The sequence below is a fragment of the Uloborus diversus genome, unplaced genomic scaffold, assembly GCF_026930045.1.
Source record: "Uloborus diversus isolate 005 unplaced genomic scaffold, Udiv.v.3.1 scaffold_505, whole genome shotgun sequence".
Classification (NCBI taxonomy): Eukaryota; Metazoa; Arthropoda; class Arachnida; order Araneae; family Uloboridae; genus Uloborus; species Uloborus diversus.
The window spans coordinates 20,153-35,452 of record NW_026558687.1 but is presented as its reverse complement, the minus strand read 5'-3'; the positions used below and the strand labels follow the sequence as shown (position 1 = coordinate 35,452).

Below are 15,300 nucleotides of genomic sequence, written 5' to 3'. Positions count from 1 at the left end.
TTTTACAATGATGTTGTTTCCTTCAGTCAAAATATTTTAATCGCTGAAATTGATAGAATAAGCAGAAAAAAAATAGAGCAAGAAAAAAACTTCCATTTTCCCAACGTTTATTTTTTAATTAATTTTTTAAAATGTCCTATTTTGAAAGTAAGCGTGGTCTTTATGGCGTCACAAATGACGTACTTTGGAGCATCTGTCTACCACGTTTCCACATTATGATAATCAAGAAGCAAATTAAATATAGCGATCTATGCTTGCTATCAACCTTATCATTGCCAGTACACGTGAGTAAAGATGCAAATTAAGTATTGCGATCTGCTTATGGCAGCAGTGAATGGCAGTTCATCATTTGTGATGTCATTTGCAGAAGCGTAAACAGTGAAATTGCACCATTTAAAATAATTGTTTAAAATATTAAATTTAGTCAAATTATTTAAAACATGGTTAAATCCTATGTTTTAAAGCATGCTCTTTCAGAAAAAAAAAATACTTTTAAAATTTCGGAAACGACCCCATTGTTTTGACGCAAAAGGAAAAATATAACCGGGCGTGCAACTTGAAAAATCAACTTTCGATTTTTTTTGCAACACCGTAAGAGGACTGAACAAAAAAAAAAAAAAAAAAAAAAGGTTTAGATTGATAAATTAGCTCATCTGAACATCGAAAATTTCTAAGAATTATATTTATTTTTTCTTTTTTCCCCCCCAAAAATATCTGTTATCCTACTTTTACATAAAATGTTCGTATTTATTGTAAGCCGGCTAGGGCAGTTCAATATCATCCTCTTCTATAACATTTACAGTAGTTTCTTTATTTAGTGAATACTGTAAAAGCACTCATTTTCGCAAGATTTTAATTTTCGCGTGCCCGTCGTAAGTACGAAAATTTAAGATTCGCGAAATATTTTTTTTTCGACTTTCGGTCTGTTCTAATAAAATTCACGAAATTTTCAACTCGCGAAATCACCAATATCATTATTTTTGTGAAATTAAGTGCTTTTTACAGTATTGTGACAATAATCTCTTTAAAATACGAGTATAAAACGTTAATCCACGGGACATTCTCGGCAGCCAGAAAAAACAAAGGAGTTACTAAATTGGAGGTTATCGCTAATTCATATCCTTTTCTTTTTAAGTCAAGCTTTATTTAATACAATTATTGGCGAAATATGAAAATTACGATGGCAAACAAAATAATGGCGTCAAACAGATAGAACGTATGGAGTCAAAATGATATGCCTGAGGTCAGCTCGTATTTTTATGAGTCATATTTTCTCATTTTATTTGACAGTGTACTTGTGTAAAATCTGCGCCATTCAAATTCGTTTGAACCTAGTATTCTTTTTTTTTTTAATTTGTTTAAAAGTAGTTTCCAGAAATCGCTACAAACTACTATTTTTTGTATCGAACTACTCGCTACACTTTAAAAAGTAGTGCGCTACACTACAAACTACTAAAAAATGTAGCTACTACAGTAGCGTCGCTACTTGTAGCGTGCTACTTCCAACCACTGGTCAAGAATCAAAGCTGAAACCAGTTACATTGAATAGGTGGCTTTGAAAAGTACCATACAAATGAAAATTTTACAAATAGAACCTATTTTCTGATATTTTCTCAATGTTTTCATAGAAGTACGTGAAATAATCAGCTAAAATGATTATTTTTATGTGTAACTTTTTTTTCTAAATTGAATATTTGCTTGTCTCAACAATACTAATTTTCAGTATAGTTAAATAACTCCTGTATAAAAAAAACAAAAAAAAAATTTAGTTTTTTAGATTATTAAAATATATATGTTGCTAACATATGTTTTTTTAAATCATGAAAAACAACAAAAACTCCTTAATTCAGGAGGGCAGATAAGCGGTCAAAATACTCCAAACCCAAAATTGTCAACAAAGTTTTCTTAATTCAGTGCAAACAGTTTTAATGAATGAAATTGAGCATTGAAACTACTATTGAAACATGTAAGAAATACTTTTTTACTAAATAAAAAGTTACGTGAATTATTATGAACTTTATGTGAAGTTAATCTCAATTCAAGCTAAAGAAATAGATTTTTTCAAAGGATAAATATAATATCAAATGTTAAGATATTCTTACTCCCCACAAAATTTAATCACCATCAAATTCGGCAAAAAGAAAATTAATAAATAATAATATTGAAAGACAACAAAATAAATAAAATCACCAGCCTTGTAAGACATTTAACTCATGTTTCAAGAGTTAAGAAAATCAAACTTACATCAATCCTTTGAACTTTGTAATCTTTATTCAGCTTTTTACCAAATGATTCTACAAGAATTCTAAACGAAACATTTGAACGAGAATATGGTTCCTGTAAGAAAATAATTTTATTATCATCTATTCACACCACATTAAAAAAGAGAAAATAAAATGCAAAATTTAATTTTAACAATTTAATTAACCTCCACACAAGTTCATATTTTATATTAAAATAATAAGCAAATTGTGAAAATTAAAAAAAAAAAAAAACTGAGCAGCCTATTCAATCTCAAATGAAAGTTCATTCAACAGGTAACAAAATTGGATTTCAATTATTCTAGACCCTGCAAAGCTGAGCTACGCAACTAGTGTACACAACTATGGGGGGAGGGGACTCCAAAAATACAGTAATAATAATATTTATAAAAAAAATAAAACTTACAGTAAATGACTTTGGTAAAGCTTTCATTTTTTTCATAAAGGCATGATATGGAATTGCTCTTTGCCCAAAGTTCATAGGCAGACCTAAAGTAACATAAAAAAAAAAAGATTCTGAACAGTGAGTACAAACAATAAGAAATATTGATGACAAGACTTTAAATTGGATAACAAGACTTTTTCAAATGATAAAGTTAAGAAAAAAACAGTGTACATCAAATTTTTAGTAAACATTAATAGCATAAAACTAACTGCCTTAGGCAGGAATAGAACATCATCAAAAACAACCCTGTTGTAAAAATTTCCCCGCCAAGAAAACCTTTAACTTTTCCGCACAAAAAAGAAAACCTACATCCTAAACCCAAAAACCCTCAGCCATAAAAAGTTATGATATCTAGTTTGCCCGCCAAGTATCTGCCAACTATCATCCTCCCTCTTCTCCTTTTTCATCACTTTACTCGATGTCAAATCGCGGATATCCCAAATTTGCCATAGCGAATGCCCATGTTGCGCTCGGACTAAGCTCATTAAAAGTCTTGCTTAAATTAATTGCAAAAAAATTTTCAGCTAACAAATTACTGCAAAGCACGGATATCCACACACGTATTTCGTATATTTTCAATTCATTATGTATTGTTTGTGAAAAATCCATTAATTTAGAAAATAAGCAAACCAATAAAAAAGTGCTATTTTTCGCTTTCAATTAAAAAGTTATATGTGCCGTATTCGTATGCGTACAGTTTCATATAATTTGTCACGTAAAATATTGTAACGGTTTAACCCCAGTTTCGCGCCGACATTTAAAACTTCTTCCCTCCATAAATATATCAAAACTGAAAAACAGGAAGAAAAGAAATTTTGTATCGGCGAAACTGGGGGGGGGGGGGGGGGGGGGGGACAGCATCCTAATCTCATTCATTAATTTGTTTCGCTGCTTAAGTATAAACAAGCAACATAGAATCTGAAAACAGAAAGCCCAATGAGCTAAGTCTGCGCGCATGAGCAGTCGCTGTGGCAAATTTGTGATATCCGCGATTTAATGTCTAGTTGCAACTGTTGGATATGTTTTAGTCTTGATTGAATTTCATTTCTCAAGACAACTTTGGAATAACTGTTAGATCTGTTCTAACCTTGCAATTGCAGTTCGAGATAAACAAACCCTATGAGCTGAGAGTAAGTACATAAGAATTTAGGGAAAATTAGTGATTTTCAAACTTTAATTACTCCGGCCCATGATGTCAATAGGGGGTTGAATTTTTGTATATGTACTCAATGGCCCCCCAAGAATATGTATACAAAAAATCATTACCGTAGTCCCCAGAGGGCTCTGATAGAATCCCGAGAAGGTTCAATTTGGGGGGTAAAAACGAGGGGGGAAGGGGAGGGAGGTCACATGGCACAAAAGGCACATCAGTAGGGCACAAGGAATGTGTGTGCGAAATTTCAGCTTGATTCCTTTTTTCGTCTGGGCTGTAGTCGTCAAAGAAAGCGAAAACTTTTTGGAACAGCGATTTTATAACTTTAATACCTCCTCCCCTGATGGTCTAGGGGATTGTATTTTGGTTTACGGCGTCAGGGATCACTAGAAATTGAGTGTACCAAAAATCAACTCCGGGGGTCTTCATGGGGCTGAAATACAGAGGGGTGGAAAACCCAAAAAACCCCAATTCCTTCTGTCGCGTAATCTTGTTCTTGGGCGCTTTATTTTCTTTTGTCTTTGGCGGTGGATTTGCTTTTGTTGGCTGCTGACGTTTGGTTTCCTTGGCGGGGCGGGACGCTCCCGCCTCCCGTGATCAGACACAATAAAAAGCACATTTTGTGTAAAAGTGAAAGTTAACCCCTTGAGTACTCTGTCGGAAGAAGAGAACTGCTTCCTACCACTTATGATAAGGAATCATACACATGATTTATCAAAAACAAAAAAGCTGAAAGGTTTTTTTCTGGAATTCCTGAATCAGAAGATTGAAAATTGGGAAATTTCACTAATTAGTGAGTGGAAAATGCTTTTATGTTATTATTTTTTCAACTTTTGGGAAACAAACTTGTTTTCCAAAATTTAGCAACTTTTTCTATCCTATGGATTATTTATTAGGAATTGCTTCCTCATAATTTATTGTTACTACTAGCAGTTTAAGTGATTTATTAGCTTTTCATGAGACTTATAGTTTATCCATAATTTCAAACTAAAATTTTAAAGAAACTAAAAATAAATGCAAGGTATTTACTTCATACAGGAATTTCAAAAATCACTGAAACAAAAAGGAAAAAAAAAGAAGTTCAACTCTTGTACAGGATGCAGAAAGATAGTGCACTGAAAACAACTTTTGGATTCATTCACTTGCACATGGAAAAGTAGGCTGACATAGTTTAATTTGGATAGCTATCTCAAAACAACTGCTATTGTTTTCCTATATTACTTATTATTTCCCAAACAGTGGTTCATATGAAACATGGTGAGCAAAAACAAGATGCTTCCATATAAACATGGGCAATGGCGGCAATTGGGGGGGGGGGGGGCGACCGCCCCCGCATTTTTTTGTCATTAACAATTGCCTCAACGTTAAGATTTTATTTTCAAAACATTCTGCATGAAATTACCTGAACGTCACAAATATAGTTTAAAATTTCAGTTTTAAAGCTTCAATTTTGAAAATTTTCCCGGAGAAAATCTCCGAGCACCCTCCTTCCTTCCTTTAAATTCAAAGACGACCTAAATTTACATTATAAAGACTCCAGTTTGAGGGACAAAAAATCAGAAAAAGAATCCCCCTTAGATAGCGTAAAACTGCATTTTTAAGACTTTTTTCTTTGGAAAGAAAAAAAATCCGGAGATCCTTTTCTGAAGTCCCCAAAGGAAGTTCTTAACTGAGTTCTTAGGATTTCATCAGTACAAAAGAAAAAAAAAAAAAAAAAAAACTAGGAGAACTTCCGAAAACCTCTTTCTTCCTTCAGTCAATAAAAGAAAAGTCTGAAAGAATGTTTTAAAATACACTTTAAACTTTGTAAAATTTCTGGGAGCGAACCCTAAACTAGCTTTTGTCGGATGTCTTTTCATCCATAAGCTCATTATTTTTTGCATTGAAAAAGGCACACGTGTCTGCTGTAATTGGCAAATTTTTGCTTTTTCTAACGTTGTTTGTCTAACTTTCCTTGCTCTAAGTTTGCTAAAAATGGTTTTAATTTGAGTCTGTAACACATTTTAAGATTTTTTTTTTGGGGGGGGAGAGCCTTCCTTGCCCTTACATTACCAAGGACAGTATAAACTTCTTCGATTTTGTTATTATTATTAGTAATTAGACTTTAATATAAAAAAACATTATGGGAACCACACTGGAAATTCCTTAAATTCCTTTACGTTCCTCAAACGTTGACAAAACACTACTAAAATGGGGTTTTTAAAACTACAATGCCAAAACATTTACCTTGAGAGAACATGAGAAGCCACCCCCCTTCCCCTCCTTCTAGTCACTCAAAATAGTCTTCAACTTCCTAAAAAAATTTTGCCCCTCACTTATAAGCCCCACTTGCCGCCTCTGTACATAGGTTTTTTGTTAAATTGCTGTATTTATCTTCTCAAAACTAAAAAAGAAAACAAAACACACATGAAATAACCATAAAAAAGAATTTCTGAGAATCTGAAGATTAAGACTAGTGGAATTTAACCAGCTAGCAGAAAAACCACAGGTATGAGAATAGAAAGGGATACAAAAGAAAATTTTGTTACAAGGTCAATGTGAAAATAAGCAAAATGGATAGTTAAAGGTAAAGGAATAAATCAGACAGATTGTAGCCAAACAGCAGAAGATCTCACATTAAATTTGCACACAAAATATCCGACATTTGGCAAGACCCATTGTATGCTCAGAACTAAGAACTCAACATATTTAAAAAAAGAAATTACATGCATTTAAACAATTTTAATTTGGTGTTAAAACATCTCAATCTTTTAAAATAAAAATGTTAATTCATAAATGTTAAAGAGTACGAGGAGAAATTTGAATATGAGATAAAATTTTTAACAATCATACTTTCTTTTCAACTACTGCTAGTTTTAGTGCTGAACAGGTAAAAAACATTTATGATTAGTTCACTTAATTAAGTAATTCAACTTTTCAAAGGCGGCAATGTAAAATTTACTTTCATAAGAGAATGAGGTTTATATGGGTTACATGATCATAAATTTTAACTATAGAACAGGTAATAAAGTTACGTACCTTATTAATACTGTGCGAGACATGACTTTCATCACATCAGCAGATGATGCAAAATTCACTAAAAGGTATGGCTGAAAATAATAAACATATGAATTTCTCAGCCTTTCAATAAAATTGTCTCTTAACTCAGAATTAAAAAACACTATCACATACAAACCACAACATTTATATACATTGAAACCCCTATTTTATGTTTCTCAAGGGACTGGGTTTCATAACCGTAAAATACAGGAAAAAGTAAATTACGAGAAATACATAGAGAGAAAAACTCAAAGATAGTAACAATGACTCTTTCAGAAGGTACAATATCTATATTTTATAAATAGAACATTGTTATACATTCTATTTTAAGATTATTTTAACATATTTAATTGTGAATCCTAGATTAAGGTTAAAAAAACAGTCGACTCCCGCTACAACACGATTCGACTTACGCAAAATGGCTATATAACGCGGTTTTTTCACCAGTAAATAATTTTTAGACCTACCGCGAATTCCTCATCCACAACACGAAAATTTTCAGATTTGTGGTATGAAAGTATTGGCTTTGTTATTGGCAATTTTATTTTCAAAGTAGATCAAACAAAGCGGCGCAACACAATTAGTAACATATAAAGGAGCCATGTTTTGATCCAAAGCAACATAGGAGCAATAGAAAATCAACAAATTGCCTAATTGTTTTACTTGAATATAAAATAAATTTCCAACTGAAAACATACTTTCCAAGTCAAGCATAGTTACCCAAACCAAGTACAGAAATTATTTTTTCCCAATTTCAACAGTTTGAAAGCTAAATTACGTATTTATTTTATTATTATTCTTTTTGAATTAAACATCGCATATATATAATATACATATAGTTATGTTAAATAAAGTTCTGTCTGGGAAAATGTACGAAAAAAGGAACCTCCTTATATCGCTCCACGAAAAAAAATCACCCTCATTGTTCGGCAAGAAAGACAGCAGAAAAAACGTCCTGTATAGGAAATGTAAAACCAAATTCCCTCGTTAAGCCCCATCTTGTTGTCCGCCAACTGCCTATGATTTTTGACGGAAGCTGCATGCTGTATATGACATTATTACACTTTAAACCAACATCTTAAATAATGTGTCAAACAACAGTTTATGGAAGGAGATAAACAATTTGCCCCAAGGAACGACCTCACATGCTACAGAGGGAAACCAGGATACATCACACACACCCTTCACTCATTCCCCATGCAAATGCAGTTAGAACTAGCCACCAGGTAAGCATTCAGATTTCTGATCTCTTTCAGCTACACCTCTACTTGTTGACCATTCACCACCTAATCTTTCTCACATTGCCAAGAAGCATTGTTTTCAAAACGTCAATTCCTATAGAATTTATTGGTTCTCCTACCCGTCTCTTCATTTTTACATTTCACAGCTAACACCACAAAAGCATTCATTCTTGACCCACATTTCTGTTCCTGCTGAGGGTGTTTCAGGATTAACCTGTGACTGACACTGTACACAACTATGCAGGCTTCAGTGAACAATTTCTGTCAGAATTCTATAAGAATTATATGTTTAAGAATAAAAACCAAGCTGTAAGCAATTTAATGACAATCATTCTTTTTTTTTTGAAAATCTGTGGGGAAAAAAGTAACCACACAAAAGAACAGTTAGAGACATACTGAAGGAAAAACAAAAATGATGGAGTAATAGAAAATCCATTTGCTATTATTATTCAAAGCTCATTTGAAAATTTAATACATGCTAGCAAATATCTTTTCATAAAAACATACACTTACGAAGAATTGGGGAAACCTCATTAAACTGCCCTCCTTGACTTTCAACCTGTCACTAAGGTTGGCTGTTTAACGAGGTTCGACTGTTCATAAATTGCTGCACTACCAGCAAAAAATTACTCAACCCAAGTAGGAAATAACTCAGACAAACCAGTGGGTGTGACCTCGGACCATTTAGGACACCAGAAGCTAATTTATGTGACCTGAGCTATGTTCAATGTTTTGAATCTAAACTATGTTCTGGAATCATCCAAAACAACCAACAATCTTCAGTCGGAATTTGGAGTGACCATTGCAAATTTGAAGTTAAATAGCCAGAAGCTGGTTTCTAAAAAACAGATGATCTCTGTTTTTAGTTCTGTTGCTCCAGTTAAATTAAATTTCTTATTAATAAAATAAGCAGGGAGAAATTCTAACAAACCAGGGCTTAATTAAACTGAGTCCTGACCCAGGCAATGCCGAGTATTTTTGCTAGTTATTTTTAAAAATAAAACATAAAATAAATTAATCAAAGATAGCATACGTCAAAATAATTTATGATTGTCAAAAATATTAAAAAATTTACAAGATGCAAAAGGATTGAAACCCCAACCAAGGGAAATATTTTTCTCGAAAAACCTGATGTACCATTGTACCCATGCTAAGAAAATTAGATTGGTGAACATTTTTTCAAATGTTTTACATACAGTTCAATGAATTTCTATAGAATTCAATATTTCCCTTTATCCTTCTATGTTTACATTCATCCTTTGTCGCTCAAAGCGCTTAACGGGGGAAACACAATTGGCAGAAAAATACATGATGCAATCCTTGTAAGGTCAATAAATTCAACTGATGAGCTCAAAATTGTTGTTTTATTATTCAGAAATAGTCGCTAAAAGTCTCCTTTATAGTCCCCAGTGGCAACCCTATAGTTTTTAACAAGAAAAGTGCGCAGGAACTATATGGTCTGAAGAATTTCTTTTACGCATAAATAGCCTAAATTTTACCTAACATCAAATATTGCAAAAAATTGAAAAGAAGTGCAGGAGCTCGGCTCCCATGAGCTTCTATGCAAATTAAGAAATGACAACAATTCTTGGTTTGAAAGGATTGTTCGTTCTGAGTTTTCCGATGTTATCTAAAAAAAAGTAAAACAAATTAACACTTTATATGTGTTCTGATTTGCAAGATTCATCTTAATATGAGGTGCGGCCCCCGGGTAAGCAAAGATTGGGCACTACTGCCCAACCTTTGGTTTGGGCTGTGCTAAGGATTTTGAATTGTTAGACAGTAAATTGGCCAAATTTCAAAAGTCATAGCCAAAGACTAAATTTAACTAATTTTAATGTATTTTTTCCTGTAGAAATATTTAATAAGAGAACAAAGTATAATTTTATTGAATGTTAAATGCTAGCATTTGCTTACACTTTAAAAATACAGCATACACTTAAGATAAATTAGACACTTATTTACCGTTTTTTTTTTTTTTTTTGCCCTTTAGAATTTTTGACAATCTTTTGAGATTAGAGAGGTTTTTTTTTCTCTGGAAATTTTGATTAATCCTGTTCGCCAATAAATTTACCTCAGAATTTTGTTTGCCAAATTTACAATTTTATGGCATTTGGCGCAGTGGGGAATGCTTAGTGCAGTCCCTGACAAATGTAAACATTAATAACAAAACAAAAATTGCATATAAAAAAAGAGAAAAGAAAGAGAAAGAAACAATATGCAAGTGAAAACTCTTGATGCTATTTAAAACAAACAAAAACTCCAAACACCATTTTAATTAAATTAAAACTTTAAACATGACTTACATGACTGATTGATGGTTCTTCCAGCCACTCATATTTGATATTAAAGCAAGCAGAAATTGCATGTAATTCCTACACAAGAAAAAAGAATTATCTTATAGTTTAAAAGATTTTAATATTTTGAATTACTCAATTATATAGTTGGTTCTCTGATTAACGATGCTCTATTTAACGACGTTATCTATTTAAAGTCGGCTTTTCACAGCCCCGGATGCTTCACTGTAGTTTTAAAAGCATTCTATTGAAGAACAATTTTTTGTGGTCCCTTGAAAGTCGTTAAATAGAGAGCCAACTGCACTTGGACAAATATAATTTGCCATTTAAGATACTTGTTAATCTTTGTCATCACTAAACTACAATTTATTTAAAAGTTTACAAGTATTTTGGATAGATATAAGAGACAGCAATGACTGCAGTCGCAGATACAGACCAACATTTTAGATTTTAGGTGAGGTCATGCTAAAAAATGACCCCCCCCCCCCCCCAATAAACGAATTTACAATGTAGGGCACAAAAAATTTCTGAAACTGGTTAAGTGTCAATAAAAAGAATCAAATCATAAAGGAATAAGGCATAAATTATCTTACGTCATCTTTTAAGGCATTACCTTACACCCTTCATCACTGAAATCAGGGGTGCCCCGCACCCCCAAGAGCAAGGGTGCACCCCTCAAATATCGTGAAGGCACCCCAAAAGGGAAAAATACCTTTCAAAACACCCCCCACCCCTAAAAATTTCAATGGCTCAGTCTGTGCTCTAGGTGGGCACCCCTGCTGAAATAAGGATAAGTATGTCAGATAGCAGTATGGCAGATCAACTGCATCACTGACGACATAAAAGCATTCATTGTCTGTTTGTTAAATGTTACCAAAAAATACTCTTATGCTAGTTTTGCACTAAATACCATGACAAAATGTTCTTCATAAAATTTTAGCACTCTTTATGCATTCTAAATAAATTAATTAATATCCTGCCAGTCAATTACTGATTGAATGTCACTCATCAGTCCATTAAAAACTTTTACTTTTAACCAAGGAATTATATATTGACTATATTTGGGCTTAAAATTGAGCAATTTATTGTTAGCATAATGCTGTAGCAACAGTACTGATGCTCAACACTGGAGGAGTGAAATCAACACTAAGCTAAGAAAAAGAATTTACACCATTAATCATTTAAATTTTTCAGACGTTGTATTACAAATAATAGGTTACTGTAATAATAATTATATATAACAGTTTGCATTCACAAGAATGTACTCAGGCAAAAATAGCTTGAAGGTTAAAATGTTCATATCCTCATATATATAATAGCTAATGATCGAGTAACACTCCTGGCGTCATCAACAATGAAACTCGCTCCACGGCATGATAATTTGATAACATGTTTCAGTAATGTTTAATATGCAGGGAAAGGCTTTATTGTGACAAGGCTGAACAGGATCTGGTACCTTGCCTGTTTTACTGTTAAGGCTGTCATTTTAGGAGAATGAAGAAATGAAAAAGTGGTCAACAATGAACGCTATCTACTGGAGTTTAGGGTTAATCTACTGGAGTTAGGGTTAAAATTTCAACTATCAAAATATCTCCAAACAGGTGGCACTTGCTTCGTTCAATTGCTGAAGTAGTTTTCCCCCGTCATACCTTGACGGGAGATTTTCTAGTTAAGAAATAGTTACAAAATACAAACACAGTCGAACATCATTAAAACAAGAAGAAATGACCTTTAAAATCAATTCGTCTTTAAAATCCATTCATCTTAATTGTAGTTTGTTTTATTTGGTAAACAATAAATAACAAACAATACAACAGGAATCACAAATGTAGTTCATCTTAGCAGTGCAGTTGAACTCTATTAATACGAAGCGTCAAAAATCCAAAAATTTGTTCGTGTTAGTCATTATTCGTAACAACCGTTAATCGGTGATACTGTTACTTACGTACATTTGAAAAATATTACTACCAATACGCACATTGTAATCTAACCATTCAGAAAAAAAATTACTTATTTCATATAAATGAATGTTTTAGGAAAAAATTGAAAAAGGAAGATGATAATCAACTCTCGGAATAGGTTGTAATCCACAATGGAAGGTGAAGTCATATCTCTGAGTTCAATTGAAATGTCGACAGGTAAACAAACGTACGGGCTTTATTTTCCGTTCAAATTTTTTTTTTTTTTTTTTTTGCAATACACAATGGGACTTCTACCAAACTGATGAATAATTTCTAAAAACAAAAATTACAGTATTCAACCACACATTTTAAGTAAAGAGATCAGAAATTTTAGTCTGTCTTAATGGAAAATTTCAATTTAATATACGTATTTAATATACTACAGTTCATCTTAATATACTTATACTTACGTTAATGCTAAAGCAGCCAAGAAAATAAGTAACTGATTTCTTGATTATAATGCTCAAAAATTTCAATTCATCTTAATATATTTATATTTACGTTAATGCTAAAGCAGCCAGTAAAGTTTAAATTAAAAATTTGATAGAAGAAATAGGCGATATAGTAAAAGCTGTTCATACTAAACAATATACCACCTGTTTCATGGCAAACCAAACTTAATGAACAAAATGTTCCTTTTAACTGTGATTTCGTATTAAACATGATCTTATTAAGAGATTGAAACTGTCATTGGTTTCAAGCGTGTCCAAATAAATAAGGTTTGATTGTGCTTGCAACAAATGATTTTTTTTCAAAAAAGAAAGCTATAGTGTAACAGAAAATTTAACTATTTCTACCCATCATAAATTAAACATGTTACCTAGTTGTTTAATTTATGATGGGTAGGTAAAAATGTAAAAATAGAATTTTAAAATACAATATTTACCTGCAGTCTAAAGTTGATGAGATCATGTGCATACCACAGAAGAAAACTTTTTCCAGGATTCATATATTTTGCCATTTTCAAATGAAACTTTTACATCTGCAAGGTTTAGACATAAATAAAGAACTAAGAGTGTGTATTTGTCAGCAATTACTTCTTGAAGAACAAAAAAAAATAATTCTTATTTGATGGAACCACAGAAATACGAAATTCTACATAATCTCCACAGCTTGTGAAGTGAAGGACTGAAATTAAATTTGCATAACTGGATTTTTAAAGAAGTACAAACAGAAGATCTTACTTCGAAAAACATTTGATTTTTATACCAAAAAATATGAGAAAAAACAGTTAAGATTTTAATTGGAAATATTTCAAATTTTATTTGGTTCAGCAGCTACCACAGTCGAAAACTTGCACTTAAAACCAAGGCTGTGGGGTCGGAGGTCGATTTTAGGGTAAAGGAGTCGGAGTCAGCAGAAAACATGCTGACTCTCGGCTTGTTTTTTACTCTAATTTTCACCGATTCTCCTTACATTAAAAAAATAAAAACAACTACAAATTGGTTTGATTTATGAGTAATGACCTACTAATAAGAAAGTAACTGCCATCGGCAACTAACTGGCTTCCTTATATATCAAACTTTTACTTTCTGTAATAGCTATCCAAATCTGCGGGACCTGCTAATTTACTTGTTTTTATAACTTTCTTTAGGTAATAGCAACTGTCAGCAAAAGTTTTGTGTCATAATATTTTGTAAACAGAAGCAGTTTTTGAATCGGAAGTAATCATTTTACAATAACATTTTTTTTTAAACTTTGCTTTCGCCCCCCCCCCTCCCCCGAATCGGCGCCACTGTTCTTTACGGCACATACAGGGCTTCACACACTTACAATCTTTCGGGCCTTATTGTTCATTCAGACGACACACGAGTTATAATGAGCAAAATGGTATTAAAATTTCTCTATACTTTTCAAATTATTAAAATATATTTCGATTTACAAAGAAGCAAAATTTTGCCAAAGGGCATCAAATAAATTATTTAATAGCACTTGAATGATTGGAAGCTAGTTAGAAAATATAATTTAATAAGTAAATTGAATTCTACATAATTATTTAAACGATATTGAAATTACTTGAGAATTTTACTCAGTAAGTATTGGGTAAAAATGTAAAACAGAACAAAGAGTATAAAATCTCCGTTCTCACCACCAGCAGATTCCAAACAAGAAAAAAAGTAAAGATGCAAAAGTATTTAATGACTCCAAAATTCACTAATAAATTAACAAGAAAGGTAAATATTCAATCACAGAACAGAACAATTCGAAGAAAAGCTATTTGCTAACCAAACATAGCATTCAACACAAAGGAATGTACCGAGATATTGGTTTAACTTGAAATAATGGAATCGTTCACAACATTTGCGAATATCAACAATCCCATGCCGGGCCGACGGGTCGAATTGGAAAAAAACAAATGAAAACAAAACAAAACTTTAACTTTATACACGGTCATGGTTTAGGAGTAGTATTTTGTTGAAGTAATAACAGGTTAAAAATAAAAGTTGGACACTGGAGAGTGGGTATGTTCGAATAGATAACCGGTTGCACCAGTTGGTTGATTTACGGGACTTGATAGTGTCCATTATAAGAGTTCCTATTCTCAACTCCAGAGCTCAAATACGCTACCTTGCGGTGACTAACAATACTATTGAAAATGGTAAAACATTCCATTCCACGTGTTTTCATTTAGGTAAATTCCAGGCTTTATTCAGTTTGCAGTATAATTCAATTTCAGAGGAATAAAAAAAAAGCTTCCTACAAATACGATAAAAAAAAAATACTGTCATTATCTAAGCTTCAAAGCAAGTAATAAGTTACAACATTTGTTTGTTTTACCTTTCTCATCCGCCATTAGACAGTGGCTACAGGCATTGGAGTTGCGAATAGGGACTTGTTTACAAGTTTTCATCGACCGATAGCTACACAAAAATGCATGCGCCTGGTTAGTCAGAGGTTAACCA

General features: G+C 32.5%; 1 protein-coding gene across 1 annotated transcript in view; it reads right to left on the bottom strand.

The window, feature by feature from the left end:
- Positions 1-14,733, bottom strand: part of LOC129233536 (tRNA (guanine(10)-N2)-methyltransferase homolog) — a 39,805-nt gene extending 25,072 nt beyond the window's left edge. Inside the window, 7 exon segments of the mRNA XM_054867548.1 lie at positions 2,245-2,337; positions 2,668-2,700; positions 2,702-2,750; positions 6,878-6,948; positions 10,446-10,514; positions 13,284-13,379; positions 14,655-14,733. Coding sequence (XP_054723523.1) covers positions 2,245-2,337; positions 2,668-2,700; positions 2,702-2,750; positions 6,878-6,948; positions 10,446-10,514; positions 13,284-13,358 — 390 coding nt within the window. The 5' untranslated portion in view covers positions 13,359-13,379; positions 14,655-14,733.
- Between the last annotated feature and the right edge of the window lie 567 nt (positions 14,734-15,300).